This window comes from Leptinotarsa decemlineata, unplaced genomic scaffold (assembly GCF_025532065.1).
Source record: "Leptinotarsa decemlineata unplaced genomic scaffold, Ldec_3_MD MMD2_tig00003348_RagTag_RagTag, whole genome shotgun sequence".
Lineage (NCBI taxonomy): Eukaryota > Metazoa > Arthropoda > Insecta > Coleoptera > Chrysomelidae > Leptinotarsa > Leptinotarsa decemlineata.
The window spans coordinates 3,301,354-3,322,583 of record NW_027412588.1 but is presented as its reverse complement, the minus strand read 5'-3'; the positions used below and the strand labels follow the sequence as shown (position 1 = coordinate 3,322,583).

General features: G+C 38.5%; 1 protein-coding gene across 1 annotated transcript in view; it reads right to left on the bottom strand.

The window, feature by feature from the left end:
* The window catches only part of LOC111505489 (integrin alpha-PS5), a 184,506-nt gene that overhangs the window by 48,321 nt on the left and 114,955 nt on the right, over positions 1-21,230 (bottom strand). The window contains exons 11-12 of the mRNA XM_074178103.1: positions 18,959-19,129; positions 5,060-5,196 (exon numbers count right to left, since the gene is read on the bottom strand). Of these exons, the coding sequence (XP_074034204.1) occupies positions 5,060-5,196; positions 18,959-19,129 (308 nt within the window). The remainder of the gene's footprint in view (positions 1-5,059; positions 5,197-18,958; positions 19,130-21,230) is intronic.

Below are 21,230 nucleotides of genomic sequence, written 5' to 3'. Positions count from 1 at the left end.
TTCGTATAGCCGCTGCTGGGTTCACCCTGAATCTGAAGAAGTGCTAGTGATTTTCCACAGAAATACGGTTTTTGGGTTACAAAATTAGTCGAGAAGGGATAAAACCTGACGAAGATTGAATTCAAGTCATTGAAGATTTTCCTAGTTCGAAGAATGTGAAGCAGGATTTTCTGCAAGGGATTTTCCAGTATAGCAGAGCCACTTCACGCCTTTTTGAGGAAAGAAACGAAATGGTCGTGTGGAAAATTACAACAAGATTCTTTCCAGTTATTAAAGGAAGAGTTGAAAAAAAGGACGTTACTTCACCATCCGACCATGAACCAAAAATATTATGTTCAAACAGACGCAAGTGACGTCGGATTGGGGGTCACCCTGTTTCAGAAAATGGAAGTCGAGGTCAAGATTTTAGCTCATGCTAGCCGTCTCATACTTCCTAGGGAAAAAGCGTACTCCTCGTCTGAAAAAGAACCTCTTTCGATATTTTTTGCTCTGAACAAATGGCGTGTTTATTTGTTGGGTAGGCCTTTCATTATACTGAGTGACAACAAAGCTTAAAACCTCCTTTAAAACCTGTCGAATATTATCCGCGCGTTTTGTGCGCTGGATTTTGGCACTACAAGAATTTGATTTCGAGATTGAGCATATTGTAGCTGATGCCCTCTCCCGAAATCCGGGACACCGGCTACCCTTTCCTTCGGATAGGTGTTTCAATGTTTTTTCTTTGATCAAAATCTCAGGTCATCTGGATAAAGATCTGAAAAATATAGCTGATCTTTAACGAAGCGATGAAAAATTGTCGAGGATAATTTTTTCTTTGGAAACCCATAATGACATCAACGAAATATTCATCCTACACAAAGGGGTTTTATACCTATGCCAAGGTTTTGACGAGGTCAACTTGTTATGTATTTCTAAAGTTCTGGTTACTCAGTTTATCAAGGAATATCATGGTTTGTTGGGTCATTATAGGGTATTCAAAGTTTGTTCTGCACTACGGCGTGATACTTGGTGGCAAAATATGCACCGAGACATCAAACGAGTTATAGCTTCTTGTGATGTTTGTCAGAAGACCAAACAAATTTTGACTCATCCCGAATTACACTCGATAATACCCGATGGCCCTGACGATTGTATTGCTCTTGATTTATATGGCCCTTTGCCCCGTAGCGTAGTGGCGTAGTACACCTCTGTGTGGTTCTCGATATTTTCACCAAACTGGTAATTTTATACCCTCTCAAGAAGGCTACTACTGAGGCAATCTTGAACCGACTATGTTCGGATTATTTTACTAAAATGGGAGTTCCCAGGGAGGTACTAACCGATCATGGTACCCAGTTTACCGCGGCCGCGTGGAGCCGAGCCTTCCATAAGACAGGTATAAAGATTATCCATAGCTCGGTGAGGCATCCTCAAAGTAACCCTTTAGAAAGGGTGATGAGAGAGCTCGACCGTTTATTCCGTACGTTTTGCTCGTAAAATCATAATACGTGAGCTTGGGAAGTAGGTCGTATGTCTGAGCTCATGAATTCCATGGTACATGAATGTACCGGTTTCAGCCCTTATGAGTTACACTTTAGCAGGACTTCTGTGTCAGTCCGTGAATTGATATATTTTCCAGGTTCTCTCAATGTTGGACGTAATCATGTAAACGTGTAGGTACCTCGCAAGGGAGTCTTTGAATGGAAAAGCAGCCAGGCGTTCCTTACTCAACCCTGGTAGGACCTATGTACCATTTGAGCCCGGCGAATTAGTTCTACTGAAGGCTAACTCCATCTCATCGGTGTTGAAACAGGAAACTAAGAAATTCCTAATACTCTTTGAAGGCTTATAGGTACTTTTCATGCTAGCCATATGAAGCGATATATTGAAGATTCCAACCCCAATACGGAGTTTCCATCCAAATCCTTTTAGGTTGAAATCTTGGGGGCAGATGAAGCGGTACGATGGAATGATGATTGCCTACTTTCAGGCCTAATTATTTCAATATATATCTACCTGTTTAATCGGTTCCAGTGCGAGCATTTTTGTTTTCTTCCGTGAAAACGCTGGTTGTTATTCTTTATATGTATAGTTCTGTATTCGATCATTTCATTTGGTTGTTCGATGATAAGTGTGACCTCGTGATTTTTAGAAACTCACGAAATTCTATACCAATTTTGACTGGGTTTCTCGTCTGGCACAGGTAAGGGTGCAGCACCCCTTCTAAATTGTATACACACAAATTTGAATTTATTTATTTATTTCCACAGTTATCTTGAACGCTGATCAATTAAACTGAATCTACTGAAATTCGGCCTAGTTTATTGAACAAAAATACCAGTAATCCGAACCCTGTACTTCCAACGAAACTGACCAAAAGTCGTTCCGTTACATCATACTATAAGAGATGATGCTGAGGATGTCCACATATCGCTTGGCTCATGCCATGCAATTTTTCTGAAATTTTGGGCATGAAACGTGTGGCAGCGAAGTTAGTTCCAAAATTGAGCATCGCTCAGGAATTGTTGAATGACATCAACGGCGATTCAGATTTGCTTGAAAGAGTCATGATTGGCGACGAATCATAGATATGGTTATGATATCGAAACCAAAGTTCAATCGCTCCAATGGAAGAGTCCAGGGGGGCTAACACCAAAAAGATTATGCGTTATGCGTCGCTTGCGAGAAGCAATACGAAGAAATCGTCCGGTATTACATCTCCTTCTCTTCGATCCTGCTGGGTGGCAGTATAATGTAAGTTTTTGGTGTTTTAATGTATTTTTCTTATTAACATTTGAGTGTTTGTTTATTTAAAGTATGTTTTCCGTTTCTTGTACAATAAATATTTAATTAAGTTTTAAATGAGTTCTTTCATTATTTTGGATGAATGAATGAATGGGTGAAACAGCGAATAAAATCCTCTCGTTAATAGCCAAGCGAGTACTGTAGGGCCCCCGCTACCATATGTGCAAAGTGTGCAATGCACACGGGCGCCATCCTTTAGGGGCGCCAAAATCCAGGGTCGAAAATTGCAATAATTAAAAAAAAACAAAAATTGATTTCAAAATAAAAGTTGAGAAATTAAATAGGATTAGGTATAAATACACACGAAATTTTATTAGTATATCATCCAGTTACTGCCGATTCCTATGTTGCGAGAACATGTCAGGCGGTAGTTTCTTGATTTTTCCTGTTTAGACATGAACAATGCCCGGAGCGATATAAAAGAGATGATGCATCGCCAGAGGCGTTTTTAAACCGGTTAGTTCACTGGACCGTGCAACAAGTGCATAAAAATAAGTAATCCTATCAATTATTACATTTAAAATTATTTTTATTTTGTCAAGTGTTGTGTTGTATAATATTTTGTTTACTACTTTTTTCTTAAAAATTAAGTGCTGAATACTCCAATTTCAACGGTTCGATTTTTTATGAAATGGTAAGTGGTCCCTACTTTAATTTATACTATCAACATCAACCCTTTATAGGATACTGGTTATAATTATTTTTGTTTACCCAAATATATTTTTATGAATTGAAATGTCATGTACAGGGTCTTTGACTACATTTACGTGCTTCCTAGATAGAGCCTTTATTATGTCAGATAGAAAAAAATGTTTTAAGCAGAAGTTGTAGGTTTTTTTCCTATATTATCTTCTGAAGTCATCAGATAAAAACAAAATCGCATCGAAAATGAAAAAATATAGGCAGCATCCACATTAATAAAACACCCTGTATACTATGCGCTAAAATAAAAGCCCTTTTTTCTCTGATTTGAAAAATATGTTGATACCATTTGGGCATTTGGGTGAGCTGTTTTTAAATTTTTAAGTTATAATAGCTTAAATGAATTGCAGAGAAAGCCATGGAAACAATTAGAAGAAATATAATTTATTTTCAATAGTCCAAATAGCAAACAAATATAAGCATAAAACATTTTTTTCTATCTGGCATAATAAAGGCTCTAGGAAGCACATAAATATAGTCAAAAAGTCAAAAGACCCTGTACGAGTTTAAAAAAATAATGGGTTTTTTATCAATGACTCGCTTAGTTTTTATGCTATCAATCTTTTTGAAAAACCATTTTGTAGGTTTTTTTAAGGACTATATGATCAAATTAGTTCAATACTTTTTCTGCCTTTATTTTTGAAAGGGTTTAAGCTGAAAGGGCTCGAACAAATTGCTTTTTACTTAAAGTTGTTTTCATTACCTGATGATACTGACCCCTTAAGTATTTTACAATATATATTTGAAAACAATTTGATCTCCACCCTTCCAAACTTAAGCATTTCACTAAGAATTCTTCTGACATTACCTGTATCTGTAGCATCTGGCGAGCTATCTTTTTCAAAGTTAAAAATCATTAAAAATTATTTAAGATCGACAATGCTCCAAGAAAGATTGTCTGCTATTAGCAATATTAGCAAACAAGACATTTTTGATGGTATAAATTTTAGCCATATAATTAATGAATTTGTAGTAGCAAAGTCTTGGGAAATATTGCTGCTACAATAGGTATTTTGTATTTTTCTAATGTACCTAGCTATCATTTTTGAGTTTATAACAAAGTTACCTAGGTATTTTTTATTAGAAGTATCTGCATATTGCATATTTTTTTAAATATTATCAGTATTAGTAGGAAGTAATAGACGTTAGGCAATATTTCTGTTATTTGTTCCTGAAAAAAGATTTTTAGTTTTGGGTTATTTTTTAGTATTTATAAACAACGTGTCTGTACCCTATTAGTTAAGTAAATGCTTTAAAACGGGTGTGAAAGAATTTATTTTAATTTATTTTGTTATGATTTTATTCTGTTTGTTTCCTTTTTTATTTTAGTCTACAAATAAATATGACTTCTAAAGTTCAGTTTTTTGCTTTATTGTAAGCACCTACCTACCTACCTACCTTCACAAAAATAAATAAAAAAACATGATCCAAAATGCCTTAAGGGGCGCCAAATCCTTTTTTGCACACATGCGCCAGTAGCCCTCACGGGGGCCCTGAGTACTGAGTTGCAACAGTATTCCATGTAGTTTACTCACATTTAAAGAAACCGTCACATTCCATGTAGTTTACTCACATTTAAAGAAACCGTCACATTACTGCATGATTGGTTTCCTTCAGCAATAATGAGCTTCTTCGTAACCGTCTTGGTGTTAGATCCTTCAATTTTTCCTCTTCCTAAAGCCTTGTCGACAGTAGTATTGAATAGTATTTCTGGAAAAAAATTAAATGTATTATACTTGATGACGTTATTTACAGGTCTTTGATAATGTTCAGCAGAACAGAAACGGTTCAGAGTTTGTATATCTTCTCTTTTATTATGGACTTTGCTTCGGTGCAGTAGACCAAAGTTTGTATGTCAAATAATTGGAGAAAATGTTACCTGCATAAAAAGTAGGTTTGGAAAAATATGACATAGGTAAATAATGCAATCTATGGCACTGTAAAAAATACCAATCAAGTATTGCGTACTTATTAAAGCTGCTATATACATTGAAATGCAGCAAAATGTTTATACAGATAAAAGTCAAATTGCCAATCATATAAATGGCTATATGAGACTTTACTCATAACGAGCTTTTAGCGAATGCTCCATGGTTCGTGCGGAATGAAGCCATCCGCAGAGATTTGAAGCTGTTGAATATACAGCAGTCCATCCAGTTGAGGAATCAGAGGGTTTTCGAGTCAGCGAAAACTCATGAAAACACATTAGTTAGGGAAGCTGTAGATTATGCTATAGCCAACCCCTCCCGATTAAAATGTCCCCATCTCTCAGTTGAGTGAAGGCCCTAAAACGTCCGTAAAAAGTTTACAGTTTTTTCATCAAATACCCCAGTTAGGAAGAGGTGCACAGGGCCAGGGCGGCATAGAGATCATGCACTTTCATTCCGCAACCAACCACTTCTCTTGAATCATTCGTCCTGACGAACACACGTTGAAAGGGTAAGGGGATCTACAACCTGATTTAACCGAAGATGATCAATCGGTCTAGGAAACGTCAAATGGCATCTAGGAACCGTTAATGGCATATAACTCATGTTAATCAGTCATCAAAAAACTTCTTTGGACCTCTCTCACACACCGCTCATCAAAGTCAACGATTGTATGCCTAAATATACCTAATTTAAAAATATAAAACTATTCTTTCATACATAAAAATTAATACTACACTCAAATATAAATACTATGTTAATATACTCGTATTTATGTCGTGTAACTAAACTCTATGGAATATGTTGATACCTCGTCGGTACAGAGTTTGGACATTTTTACTGGTGAATCTGATGGATCTTATTGCTTCGCATGTCATAGATAAATCCAATATTGTTTAAATTTTCTGAAGTGACCTGTTGAAATGTGTAGGTTTTTCGTTTACCAACCGACACATCTCCACTTCAGAACGCCAATCCTCAGAAGGCGAAACTTGCACGAAGTAAAGATTAATGGATCTCATCTTTGAATGTGTGATTTCCAATTCGGGTTAGACTATATTCACTGAACATCGGTCGTTTGACAGTTGGCTCGAATCAATGTTCACATAGTAGTTGACTGAATGAACCAATCACGCTAACCAACCGGTAAAGGGTTAATAATAATAATAATAATGATAATATAGGAGTTTGCATCCCAAATCGTCCGTTCCACGGTTGTACTTCCCCCGACAACAGGGAGGCCGTGTACTTTTGAGTTTGGAGTGTCTACATGACAGAATGGTGCTGGATACAGCCTGTAAAGTCGTCAGGAGTTCGGATCCCCTTCTCTGCATGGTCCGTGACCATGAGAGAGCAGGAATTGGAGCATTTCTCTTTAGGGCAGCTGCCCGAGCAGCTGTTGAACTCGGTATAGTTTTCGACACTGAACGAGTTGACCACAACTCTGTCACCGAGTTGGAACCTGTTCAGCAAAAAGCTCAGATAAAAGCCGCAGAAATCACCTTACTTCTGCGGAAACACAAGGATAAGCCAATGCATGAAGACCCCATGCATTGGCTTATCCTTATCCATTGGAGACCTTGGCTTATCAAAGCGCCTGACCTTCGCTTTTCTCAGGTCGAGTGGGCTGAAGTCGGAAACTGAGGGCTTTATCATGGCTTACTAAGATGGTGTCTTCAACACCTTAGTCTACCGCAGTCGCGTGATGGGTAAAGAGGTTCCTGACACCAGGTGCAGAGCCTGCTGCGAGGCGCCCGAGACCCTAATGCACTTGCTATCAGCATGTCCAGCATATGCGGTCTCGGCCTATATCCATCGACGTAACGTGGCTATATTACCATCTACGGCATTCTTACGGTATTGACGAGACACCGGTGTTGCCCTACGGCCCGGGGGATATTGAATCCGTTGTGGAGAACGAGAAGTGCCGAATTTATTGGAACTATTCGTTCCCCATCCTCAGGCTCATATAAGCTAATAAACCTGATGTGGTCCTTCTCGACCACCAGAGCAAAACGATATTTGTCGTGGAGTTTTCAGCTCCTGGCGAGACGAATATCGTCAGAAAAGAGGAGGAAAAACGGATAAAATATCGAGATTTTCTCTTCGAACTCCGCAGACTCTATTCTGATCACTCTGTCAAGATGGTTGTTCTGATTATTCGAGTCCTTGGTGGAATGATGTCCTCTCTACTCTCGAATCTTAAAATCATACCGGCTTGCCGCACTATGGCAGAAATCTTAGCCGCACAGATGCAGAAGGCTGTCATTCTTGGCTCACTGCGCTTGTTCAGGACACATGATTCTCGAACCCAATGATCACTTACCCCGCGGTGTGGGGAGTGGTCATTGGTTGATAATGCTGGCGCGCCCTCCCAAATGTATCGGGGCTTCGGGGGATAGGGCCTGACCATCGCACACTACGGTGAAAAAAAATTAATAATAATAGTAATAAATGAGTAAAAAGTAGGGATGGCTACTATCACCCTTGGCCTTTGGTGAGTTGCGACACAACTTACCCGAGCAACTGGTGCAAAACCGGACCGGCAACCCAGGCGCACCCGGGAAGGAGAACTCTATTCTCCCTCCAGTACCGGCCGTATGTCCACAGGGCTAACCACCCGGTGGACCCAACACTTGGTTCCCAATAATCAACGGACATTTTGAGTGGACGCATGAGCTAAGAGATAGCCTTATGCATTGCTACGAGAGTAGTGAGCCTGCGCGAAGAGGGTACATGGCGAGATTGCATGCTCTGTGGTGTGAAACACATCCGGAGCATGCCGCCTTTTCTGGCCAAAATCTAGGGATTACGTATCTTATTTTCGGCGCCAGGGCTATTTAGCTCCTTTCCAGCCTGCTAACGAAGTGGTAGAAGTGACAGTTCTACCACCCGTTGACACGGCTGGAAAGGAGACTCGCACCATACCACCAATAGAGACGACAATCAGAACACGCAGGGCGCTCCACAGAATTAGGCCCCTGAAGCCATAAGAACTGGCTTGTTTGGATGCGGAAGTTCATAGTGTTCTAACAGAAGAAGTTGACATCTGGCAAATCAACACCGCCGTGTATAGCGTCGTCCAATCGGTTTCCGAATCGGAAGGACAAACTCCCGGCCTAGCAGTTCGGAAGATTGAACGGCGTGTACACAAGATGGAGGCTAAGATCACGTCGGCGAGACAACACGCGTCTCGTGTCCAATGTGTGATGGATCACAGGGCGGCCAACAGGCCTTTCACGCCCGCAGTGCAGCGAATAGCCGCCAACGACGTATCCATCACACTTTGAGTCAAGGCGTGCTGCTGACCACCAAACAGCACTGTCTTGAAAGGATACGAATGCTAGTGACTGCTAAGAAGTCACTAGTGAGGCGAGCGAGAGGTATCGCGGAAAACCTTAGGTTCCGCGAGAAACCTTCTCGCTTATTCCAAGAGCCTCCACGTGTTGTGGATAATCCGCTGACCACTGATCAGGTTGAATCCTTCTGGAAGGATATCTATGAACACCCGCAGCCACTCAACTTAGACACTCCAGCCCTAGCGCAGTTCGAAGCTTTCAACAGAGAGCTTTGACAGCCTGAGCTCAATGAACTGCGCAACCCGATAACCCCGGATGACGTTCGAAGAGCCCTTGAGGGTTCCAAGAACTTTGCTGCTCCAGGCCCAGATGGGCTGAACACTCATTGGTGGAAAAAACTACCAAGCACCCACCGCCATCTGGTCAGAGTTTTCAACTCATGGCTGGACGGAGAGCAGCCGATTCTAGATTGGTTTGTCAAGGGGCGGACCGTGCTTATCCCCAAAAGCGGAGATTTGTCGATTCCTAATAATAACAGACCGATAACATGCTTGAATTCCTGTTATAAGTTGTTTACAAGCATCTTATACACATGAATACTCACCGCAGTTAACAGAGTGTTCGAACGGATATATGAGCAAAGAGGGTCGAAGAGAGGGGTCGCTGGATGTAAAAAGAACCTGCTCATCGATGGATGTGTAACGCAGGACTCGATACAATATAAGCGTAACCTCTCTATGACCTGGATCGATTACCGTAAGGCATTTGATACAATTTCGCATGAGCTCATCTTGCATTTGCTCAGAAGCCTTGCGGTACCCGACAAAATAATGAGATGCATTGAACAACTGATACCACTTTGGCGAACTTGCTTTATCATAACATCTGGTCAAGCAAGAGTCCAAACAGGGTGGGTCACTTTTAGAAGGGGTGTATTTCAGGGTGATTCTCTCAGTCCCCTTCTCTTCTGCATCTCACTATTGCCATTATCCGTTGCGCTCAGAAACACTCGAGGGTATAACTGTGGAACCCCCGGAAACCGGAAGCACAAGGTAACCCATTTGTTTTATATGGATGATCTTAAACTTTATGCCTCTGGAGTGAAGGATCTCCATTAGTCCTTGAGGGTGGTGGAAGAGTACACGCATGCTATCGGTATGAAATTCGGGATAGACAAATGTGCAATGGTCCACCTCAAAAGAGGACAATGCGGGGACTACGGAGAAGATGTGCAGCTCGTTACACCATCTGGATGCCGGAGAGACGTATACTTACCTCGGGGTGGAACAACGCTACTAACAAGAGGTAACACCAGTGAAAAACTCTCCGCGGCAAGTATCAGCACAAACTTCGACAAATCTGGTCATCGGAACTGTCGGGGAAGAACAAAGTTGCTGCAAAAAATATGCTTGCCGTTCTAACTTGTTTGGAGTAGTGAAGTGGACTCGGGAGGAGCTGTATAACTCGACGTAAAGACCCGAAAAATGATGCATCTCTATAGGGGTTTGCATCTCAAATCATCCGTTCCACAGCTTTACTTCCCTCGACAACAGGAAGGCCGTGGACTTTTGAGTTTGGAGTACCTACATGACAGAATGGTGCTGGATACAGCCTGTAAAGTCGTCAGGAGTTCGGATCCCCTTCTCTGCATGGTCCGTGACCATGAGAGAGCAGGAATTGGAGCATTTCTCTTTAGGGCAGCTGCCTGAGCAGCTGATGAACTCGGTATAGTTTTCGACACTGAACGAGGTGACCACAACTCTGTCACCGAGTTGGAACCTGTTCAGCAAAAAGCTCAGATGAAAGCCGCAAAGATCACCTTACTTCTGCGGAAACACAAGGATAAGCCAATGCATGAAGACCCCATGCATTGGATTACCTTATCCGATAACATTGGAGACCTTGGCTTATCAAAGCGCCTGACCTTCGCTTTTCTCAGGTCGAGTGGGTTGGAGTCGGAAACTGAGGGGTTCATCATGGCTTGCCAGGATGGCGTCTTCAACACCTTAGTCTACCGCAGTCGCGTGATGGGTATAGAGGTTCGTGACACAAGGTGCAGGGCATGCCGCAAGGCGCCCGGTTCCCTAATGCACTTGCTATCAGCATGTCCAGCATATGCGGTCTCGGCTTAAATCCATCGACATAACGCGGCTATATTACCATCTACGGCACTCTTACGGTATTGACGAGACACCGGTGTTGCCCTACGCTCCGGGGGATATTGAATCCGTTGTGGGGAAAGAGAAGTGCCGAATTCATTAGAACTATTCGTTTCCCACCCTCAGGCTCATACAAGCTAATAAGCCTGATGTAGTCCTTCTCGACCACCAGAGCAAAACGATATTTGTCGTGGAGTTTTCAGCTCCTGGCGAGACGAATATCGTCGGAAGAGAGGAGGAAAAACGGATAAAATATCGAGATTTTCTCTTCGAACTCCGCAGACTCTATCCACATCACTCTGTCAAGATGGTTGGAGTCCTTGGTGGAATGATGACCTCTCTACTCTCGAATCTTAAAATCATACCGGCTTGCCGCACTAAGGCAGAAATCTTAGCCGCACAGATGCAGAAGGCTGTCATTCTTGGCTCACTGCGCTTGCTCAGGGCACATGATTCTCGGACCCAATGATCTCTTACCCCACGGTGTGGGGAGTGGTCATTGGTTGATAATGCTGGTGCGCTCTCCCGAATGTATCGGGGCTTCGGGGGATAAGGCCTGACCCGCGCACACTACGGTGAAAATAATAATAATAATAGTAATAATAATAATAATCGACTTTATTCAGTATTCAATATTACATAATATGCCAAGTTTAGCTATTAGCTACTCTTACACTTAACCTAATATGCATTATAAGAAAAAAAATTAAAAATAACTTGTGTGATGAAACACATTTTTAGGAGTATACAACAAGATCATAGTTCTTTTGATCACATATCGAATTTTGCTTTTAGTTTCTTTTTGAATTTGGATTTCGAGAATTGCATGAGATCCTTAGTAATTGTATAATGAAAAAATACAGCAAGAAAGGAAAATGATTTTCTGAACATGGCTGACGAATGACGAGGGATGTGTAAGTTTTCGTTAGTTCGAAGGTTGAAAGGATGGAGCTCTAACCTCTTTGTCAATTTATTGAATAGAGAAACAGGTATTTTAGATTTCAGTACTGAATAGGTGATATTGCAGTAGTTATATTCCCTGAGAACGGACATTGATACCCAACCAAGGTTGGCACGAGCTTGGGAAATATGTTCAAATTTACGTATTCCCAAAATGAAGCGAACACAAGAATTTTGCGCAAGTTGTATTTTGTATTGATTAGCGGAACCCAAGAAGGGACCATAGACAGGGTCTCCATAGTTGATTTTCGAAAGGATAAGCGATTGTGAAAGTAGCTTTTTAGTGCTAAAGGACAAGTTCTGTCTATATGGATAAAGAACTTTGAGAGTGGCATAGGATTTGATCATAAGCTGTTTTACATGTGCGTTGAATTTTAAATCTTGATCGAAAGTGATTCCCAAGTTTTTTGCAGAGTCAACCGATTTGAGTATTTGGTCACCTATCTTGAGTTCCATATGATGTTTAGCATATTGATTTGTGTTGCCGAAAAATATGATATGGCATTTGGTCAGTCGGTAGCCAAGCGGTTCGGCGTGGGTGCTTTGTTCACTCACTCGAATTGACTGCCGTGTTGGTCGGTGGTTCAAGCCCTAGTCTGAACGATCGATCTTCACTTGCTACCGTCCAACCCGTGTTAGGAATCACACGTTAAAAGGTAAGACCTCGTTAATCCTTAGCTCGCACAAGTTTCGACTTCTGAGGGTTGTCGTTCGTAGGGGTGCGACAGCTGATTAACGGAAAAACAGATTTTAAACAGACAGACAGACAGATTTGCTAAGATTCAGCTTCAAATTGTGTTTGCTCGACAGCGTTCTCATGACTTCAAAGTCATTTATTTGATTTTGGGATACAAGATGTTATTAGGTTCGATACTATGATATAACTGGGTGTCATCTGCAAATGCTTGTACCTGACAATGCTTAATTTGAGAAAAAATATCTGCAGTGTATAACAAAAATAGGATAGGACCAAGAATTGAGCCTTGAGGTACTCCTGATCTAACCCTTTCAAGGGATGAACTTCTATCATCAATGAGTACTTTTTGATATCTGTTGTTCAAATGATAACTGAAAAATTTTATGACATTAGCTGAACATCCATAGTATTTGAGCTTGGTAAGAAAAAGTTTGTGGCTAATGGTATCAAACGCCTTAGAAAAATCTAATAATACTAGAGTGGTGAGTTTTTTTCCATTAATATTGTCTACAATACTATCACTAACATTGAGTAGAGCAGTAATAGTACTATACCCCTTTCGAAACCCTGCCTGGTAGTCTGGAAGAATGTTTTCAGATATAATAAAGGCTGTTAGTTGAGTGTGGATAGCTCTTTCAAGAATTTTATAAACGGCTGGTAAGATACTTATTGGGCGTAAATCTGAGAGAGTAAGTGGATTTTTCAATTTAGGTAGCGGTTTAACAATGGCTTCTTTCCATACTTTGGGCATACTTTTCCATACCAGGCAGTAATTGATAATAAGAGTTAGGGACCAATCAATAAAGGGGCTGCAGTACTTAAGCATACATAAAGTAATATAGTCGGCTCCACACGCATTGGATTTTAGACTATTGAGAATGTCGTTCACTTCAGAAATGGTGAGAAATTAAAAATTGAACTTGCTTTCGATATTTTTGCAGCGATTATTATCATAGTAGTGAAGTAGGTCGCCGTCGGGCTCTTTATCAACAAAGACAGAGCAGAAGTAATCGTTGATTCCGTTTGGATTCTGAAGGGATAGCGACTGGTTCTTTATTCAAAACGTGACAGTTGAGTTCTTTCCAAAGATGTTTGGAATTATTTGTATTGAGGACTCGATCATGGAATGCCTTTTTCTCGCGGCGAATTGCGGTTAACGTAAAATTCCTGAGCTCTTTATAACGCTCCCAATCAGATAAGTAGGTAGTTTTTTTGTATTTAGCCAACGCATCATCATGTTCTCTCATCATAACTCTTATAGGATATGTGAGCCATAGTGATTTAGGTTTGCTTACTGGTACTGTTCTGATTGGGGCATGGTTATCAAATAAAGCGAGCAGAACGTTATTGAAAAAATCGATTTTTTTATCGAGATCATTAATATGGAAAATATCGTTGAGTGGTGTGTTATTCAAGTCCTCAAGGAATCTGTTGAGGTGGAAATTCTTGAAATCCCCACAGGTAATAAAGTTTGGGGTCACGCTGAAGTTTTTCAATTTTCATTCTACAAAATACATGGTTGTGATCTGATATATTACTAGCATCAAGTACTCCGAAGGTGCTTATGAGACTGGAGTTAGATAGGAAAATGGGGTCAAACAATGAGACCGATGTATCACATACCCTTGTGGGCTCATTGATTATTTGCTTAAAGTCATAGGCACCAAAACATTAGCTGATGATATTTTCGGATTTGAGTAGGTCAATTTTCATATCGCCTAGACAGATAATTTCGTCTACAGTGGGTATAATTTGCAAAAGGGACTCATCAACATCACTTATGAATTGATTAACGTTTCCAGAAGGTGGTCTGTATATATTACCTATGGCTATTTTACGATTGTTTACTTTAATCTGTATTTAGAGTTGTTCAATATTATCATCAAGAGTGAAAGGAAAATTATATCTAGAACATGAAATATTTTGATTGACATAAAGTGCAACACCTCTACCGCGAGATCTTGTTCTGTCAGACCTGAAAAGAGTACAGTCTGACATAGATACTGTGTCATCCCTTAGGTCGTTAGTAAGCCATGTTTCAGTTATCGCCACAATGTCATAAGACTGAATAGCATTTTCAAATTCCTGAAAAGATGATACCAGAGATCTCACATTCAAATGCCATTTCCGTTGATTCAAGTGTATACTGGTAGATAGTAGTCAGGTACAATTAATATTAAGCGATTTTAGAAGTAATTAAGTTTGTATTGCTGATTGAATTCGAAATATTACGTAGATGGACTGACGGCTGCTTCTGACCCCAGGAAAGTTTTCCAAGATCCTTTTCATGCTTCAACTCATGTAATTATATTTCTTTCTACAAAAAGTTTGGACACAATATCATTGAGGTTTTCCCCCCTTTTTTCTTTGAGTCCTAGTAATTTCAAATGGCACATTTTGGATTTTTGCTTTAAGATATCGATTCTGGATTCCAGGGCACAGTTGAATTTTTTTATAGAATTTACTTCATTTGATAATAGTGTGATTTTATTATTGAGACCTTCAGTTATTGGCTATCAATGACATTGGCTCTCTGTTTATAGAATTTAACTACATTACATATCGTCAGCAGTAAAAATTGTCATATTCCTCTCTAAGAAAGTTCATATCATCCTTGGACTCTTCTATGAATTTATTTATACATACATCGCTTCGAAAATCATCAATCGTTTTTCATCAACCAAAATAATCTCATATCAACTAAAAACTCAAGTCACAATTCAATTTCTTCTTACATGTCATTCCTAAATTTATTATTTTTCTCATTCATGATTACTTCATGTTTCTCTGTCTACTTATGCATATCAAAAATGTGACTGCTATTAGGGATTTTCTCCTTTTCTTATCATGTGCTCTTCCTCTTTCCCTAATCTTTGTCTCAAAGTAAATATTCTATTGTAGGTATCAAATTAGTTTATTATTTTTGTGGCTTGTTATCAACATATCAATAACTTAAGATTTCACTCAGTACACTGTTCAAACATGCTCTCTTCATAGTATCATTACTGTAATCGTGTCTGTTTCGTTTCTGTGCCACGTGTGTTACTATCATTGAAAATGTCACTTTCCTCAAACATACGATTTCGGTTCTACTTATTGACTTTCAAAGTTCGATCAACGCACACATTTCTATTCAAAGATTTTCAAGCATTCCTGTTCGGTTGAGTTCATTACTGTTTTAGGTATGGAGTTTATCGGTTGCCAATGTTTCATCTACCTTCCTCTCTTTTATTTGGATATCAAACTTTCCCATTTTTTATTGATTTGCCCCAATTTGTAATTTCAGTAAGTGTACCTAATGACTTTTTTCTCCATAGAATTATTTTTTTTCCACCAGAGGGATTTTCTTTCTATCATTTCGTCTCTCTCTCAATGTCCCTCAAATCTCTAGCTCTCATACTTTCCAACTCAAATTTACATCAAAAGCTCTCGTTCTTTCCAACTCAAATTTACATCAAATATCTTTTTCATTTCCATTCATTCTGACAATATCTGTTTAAAATCTGTTTAAAATCTGTTTTTTCCGTTAACCAGCTGTCGCACCCCTACGAACGACAACCCCCAGAAGTCGAAACTTGGGCGAGCTAAGGATTAACGAGGTCTTACCTTTAAACGTGTGATTCCTAACACGGGTTAGACGATAGCAAGTGAAGATCGATCGTTCAGACCAGGGCTTGAACCACCGACCAACACGGCAGTCAATTCGAGTGAGTGAACAAAGCACCCACGCCGAACCGCTTGGCTACCGACCGACCAACCATGAAAACAATGTAATTGAGAAGTAATGTATTCAAAAAAACACACTTTAATGTGAGATTTCCAATTGAAAGTTTACATAACCACGACACGTGTTTTGCTATACGATAGCATCTTCGGGTGTCACAAAACATTCATTACTCTCCAGTCTTATGAGTTGTTCGTAGATAGGTATATATATATAAATATTAAAAAGGCGAAACGACTAAAACCAAGATATATCTCAGTTCCATACCACGAATTTTGGAAAAATTTTCAAGGAACTAGGTATGAAGGTGGTTTTTTAAACAAGTCATACACTACAGAGCCTTTTAGGAAACCCAAAAGACAAAGTCGAGAATTCGGAAAAGTATGAAATTTACGAAATTAAATGTAGGGACTGCGATGAAAAATATTATGGACAGACAAAAAGATCTATTGAAATAAGATATAAGAAATACTAAGCACACCTAAAATATGAAAGACCAGAAAAATCAGCAGTCGCCCATCATATTTTGCAATAGACTTTACTAAGGTTTACTAAGGTTAGTTAGACAAGTTAACAACAGTATTATGAATAACGATGGTGGACCAATACCTAATAGTATACTATACCTATAGCTTGTTGGAATAATTATCAGATCTACCTGACTATTACATAATGACACATTGTAAAATTAACTTAAGACTAGTAGATAAGGCAATATTGTGAAATTAATTTAAGACACTTAAGATACAGTTACCTAGATGAGGTATCTATGGTATAAATGAGGACAACATTGTACGTATTTTTAATTTAATCTTCCTCTTGAAGACGATCACTTGGTGATCGAAACACGTGTGAGGTCTTAAAATAACGGTTTGGTGTTGAGATAAAACTTCAGTAATAATCATTACTACACCAAAGGTTCCAAACAGTGCATCACAAGGTATGGATATAGTTTAGGTAATGAATTCATCATGTAGAAATTTGACAGGTAGTAATATCCAACGTTTGTTTGAAGGTGATTGACAATGTTTCGTGATGAATTTCACTAGTTCGGACTTCCATTGTCTACTATATAAAATGATTTGAAATCCCTGAAACAAGTAACAAAGAATAATTAAAAAAGAATAGTTGAAAATAACAATTTTATTAAGCAACAATAAACCTGAAATGAAATGATAGTGAAATAACCTACAAGTAAAAATATAATAATTGAATAAATAAAAATTAAAGGAATGAAAAAAGAAAATAATAAAAAAAAATAAAAAAGTGTAGAGATTCCAAGTATTTCAACGACCTATAAAATAGTCATCTCTCGGAGGAATCAGTCCAGTCATCACCCGAAGACGATTGTAGATACCAACAATCGAAACGTCGTGAACTAATGTGACTTGGAATCTCTACACTTTTTTATTTTTTTTATTATTTTCTTTTTTCATTCCTTTAATTTTTATTTATTCAATTATTATATTTTTACTTGTAGGTTATTTCACTATCATTTCATTTCAGGTTTATTGTTGCTTAATATAATTGTTATTTTCAACTATTCTTTTTTAATTATTCTTTTTTACTTGTTTCAGGGATTTCAAATCATTTTATATAGTAGACAATGGAAGTCCGAACTAGTGAAAGTAATATCCAAATTATTATAAAAGCACGACACAGAATTTGTGAAAAAAGTATTGCGACGCCCGAAGCTGCTATCGTATAGCGAAATACGTGTGGCGGTTTTGTATAAACTTTCAAGTGGAAATCTCATATTTCAGTGTGTTTTTTGAAAACGTCTTAATGGATTTTTATCAAGTGTCGGTCAGTTCTATGCGATATTTTTAAGTAGTAATGTTTATTTTTTAAAAACTGTCTGTTTCAGTTTCTGTATTTCTGAATTATTTTTTATTGTTTGTGTATTTTTCATAAAATATGATGTGTTTGTATAATGTTGAAACTTCCACGTTTATGTTATTTTTACAGAAATATAGCACACAGTGTGCAGCGCCTTGCGCCAATAATTATTGACCAAGCGTGCGTGGCCCATATCATGAACAAGAAGTTCGCTCTTCTTTTCAGTTCGGTACATACTTATTATGAAATAGTTTTATTGCATCTGATAGTGATCAATATGCACTAGTAAGGCATGCAATCATTTGTAACTAAATAATTCGTAACGTAACTGCGAACACATTACGATACAGCAAATGGAGACAAAATATTATCCGTACCACTTTGTCACGCGTAACCTTATACGGGCAGAACCACCATATGACTGTTTTTAGCCGTCGCATTAGATGATTGTCAGTTACGAACTGCGACAAGTTGGGACGAATACCTACATATGTATCGCGTATCTTTGCATATTGCATGTGCCGTACATCAATCGTTTCGATTGATTGATACAGCCAAAGTACAGAATTCCTCCGGAAGCCGAAAATGTACGTTGTTAAGTTAAAGGTAATGAATTCATATGGCTATGTGCTTACAAGTCGAACAACCATTGCATGCGGCGTTATTTTGTACCCAGTTTGATTGAGTTACGGAAGTACGGTCGAAACACAAAATGCTTCCTGAAGCGAACTGTGTTCTTCCGCAACGAGCTAAACATGTCAGCTTTTACGTTACGGGTTATTGGCTCATATAGTTTAGCGCTTTTATGGTACGAACAGGAAATGTAATATTCAATAAAAATGTTTTCAACAGCTAATTCCACTTACCTAGAGTTTCATTTTCGAACACCGAATACCGAAAACAGATTTTCAATAAGAAATAATTGGAATCTTGCTTGAGTGTGGCTGGAATTGACTCGAAATTATATTCAATTACCACCACCGGGCGACCTCTCAAAAGAATAGCATTACCAGATAAATGAGCACCCACTGCAACATCTGAAAAAAAGTATCATCTCTTGAAAAATTTGTGAAAAGTTTTGAAGGAAGAATTGAAATGATCAGGATAAACTTTCAAACTAAGTATGTAGATCATCCAAAAATGTTGCAAGAGAGTTTCTACTGAAATAATTAGTTTCTCCTACTGACATCTCATTTTACAAAAATCACATTTACTTCTCAAATAATTTGAAATTATGAAGAAGTAAAAGTTTATTTATATACTCGTTTCTTGTTTATCACATACCTATACTAGTTCATATAGGTAAGTCCAAAATATGTTATTTCTCTTTAGTGCAAATTGAAAGACGTTAGAAAACTTTTGGATTCACAATGATGTCACGACGATCATATCCAACAATTACAAGCGTTATTTATTATTATAAATAATTGACGATTGAAAAAACTATCGTAATTATGGAATAAGATAAGTCTGTCTTGCTTACTAACTGATACCAGCCAATAAACTCAAAATATTTCATACAAAATTCATATTTTCATCTCTATATACATATCGTTTCCTTACCCGCAATAGGCACCTGAAATAACAAAAACGTTACCTGAATTATCAATACCAAAACAATCATAACATACCAAAATTGGTGACTACTTATCTAAAAACACTACTTGTGGATTGCTCGAAATACTAATGGATCCTAAACCAGTTGTAAAAATTCACAAATTCAAAAGGGGAAAGCTGCCTAAAAACCCCTTAAGATTTCGCGGTCGGGTGACACCGAATAATGTAAAAAATTCCATCACACATAATCGAACCACTGACTTAGAGGTCGGTGGTTAGCTTTGTGTCGACGCAAGATCCCACTGAGAGGGCTCTACATTGGGACGTCATTGGTTGGCTGCCGTCACTTCTAGAGAAGTTCTAGTTGGAGCGCCATTAGTTACCATAGGGTGTGGGGGTGTTATAGTTAGACGGGTGGGCTACAGAGTGTGGGACATCATTGGTTGGCAGCCGCCATTATTGAAGGAGAAGAAGCCATTGTTGAAGTGTTGTTGGTTGCTGCACAACTGAGTAAAAATTAGTACCAAATAGAAAAAGTTGATGTCAGGTAAAAAAATTGAAGAATCGAGTATTATTGAACGTTTGCAAGTTGGTGGACACACTTGAAAACCAATAGGCGATGTTGTCATATTGGGAGAATCTGACAAAAACTTTCATCATCCCTTCTCCGAAAGCTCTATATTTTCATTTGTGTTCGATATATTTCTTTGTTGTTGTAGGATTTGTTTTTGGAATATAACATTGAATAATAAAGAGGTTTTTCTAATACTGACCAATTGCTTACATTGCACCTTTTTTACTGTAACAATCAGCAGCATCGACGAAAGAGTCTTAAGTGACAACAAAGATTAATCCCATGCATTCTTTGCTACTCTCACTTTCAAAACAATAGTGCTTTTTCTTTTTGAAAATCCTTCGGTCTGTAAAATCACAGGCAAGTGGGTACAGTAAGTTACAAAGCGTTCAGTTGATGACACTGCCAGGATCGACTTGAATAGAAAATTCGTAGCAATTATGCACAAGTCTTCGTTGAAGGCTCCACAAGTAATACTGCATAAGGAATGAATTTTTGAAATATGCTATCGTGCGAGAGAAGGTCAAATTGGTGCCAATGCTATCAGATTCTTTGAACGATATCTGGTAAAATTTATTGTAGATTTTACATTTCAAAGTATTATTATTGGAATTCACCTTATTTGAATGAACGTTTCGATGTCAGCAATTTCTTAACATCCTCGAGAAAATTTGATTATAGGCAATCACTTGATCGAAACAGTGAAATTTCGCTCCTTTGGTTGGAATTGAATTTGTAAGAATGAAACGATCTTATCGTCAATTCATATTCCTTCCATAATTCAATACAAAATGATCATCTGAGAAAGGAAAAAAACATTTGTTGATACTATTCACTTTTAGCAACTGCGACATGGATGAGAGATTGAAAAAGATATTTTTGGAACTCGACCAAGTTTATTAGCAGAATTATCTATTGCAAAAACTGTAGGTACTCAGAAATCAACGTGGAACCATATATATGTTAGTCCCAACATAACGAATATACTTCTTGCTGTGCGATTCAAT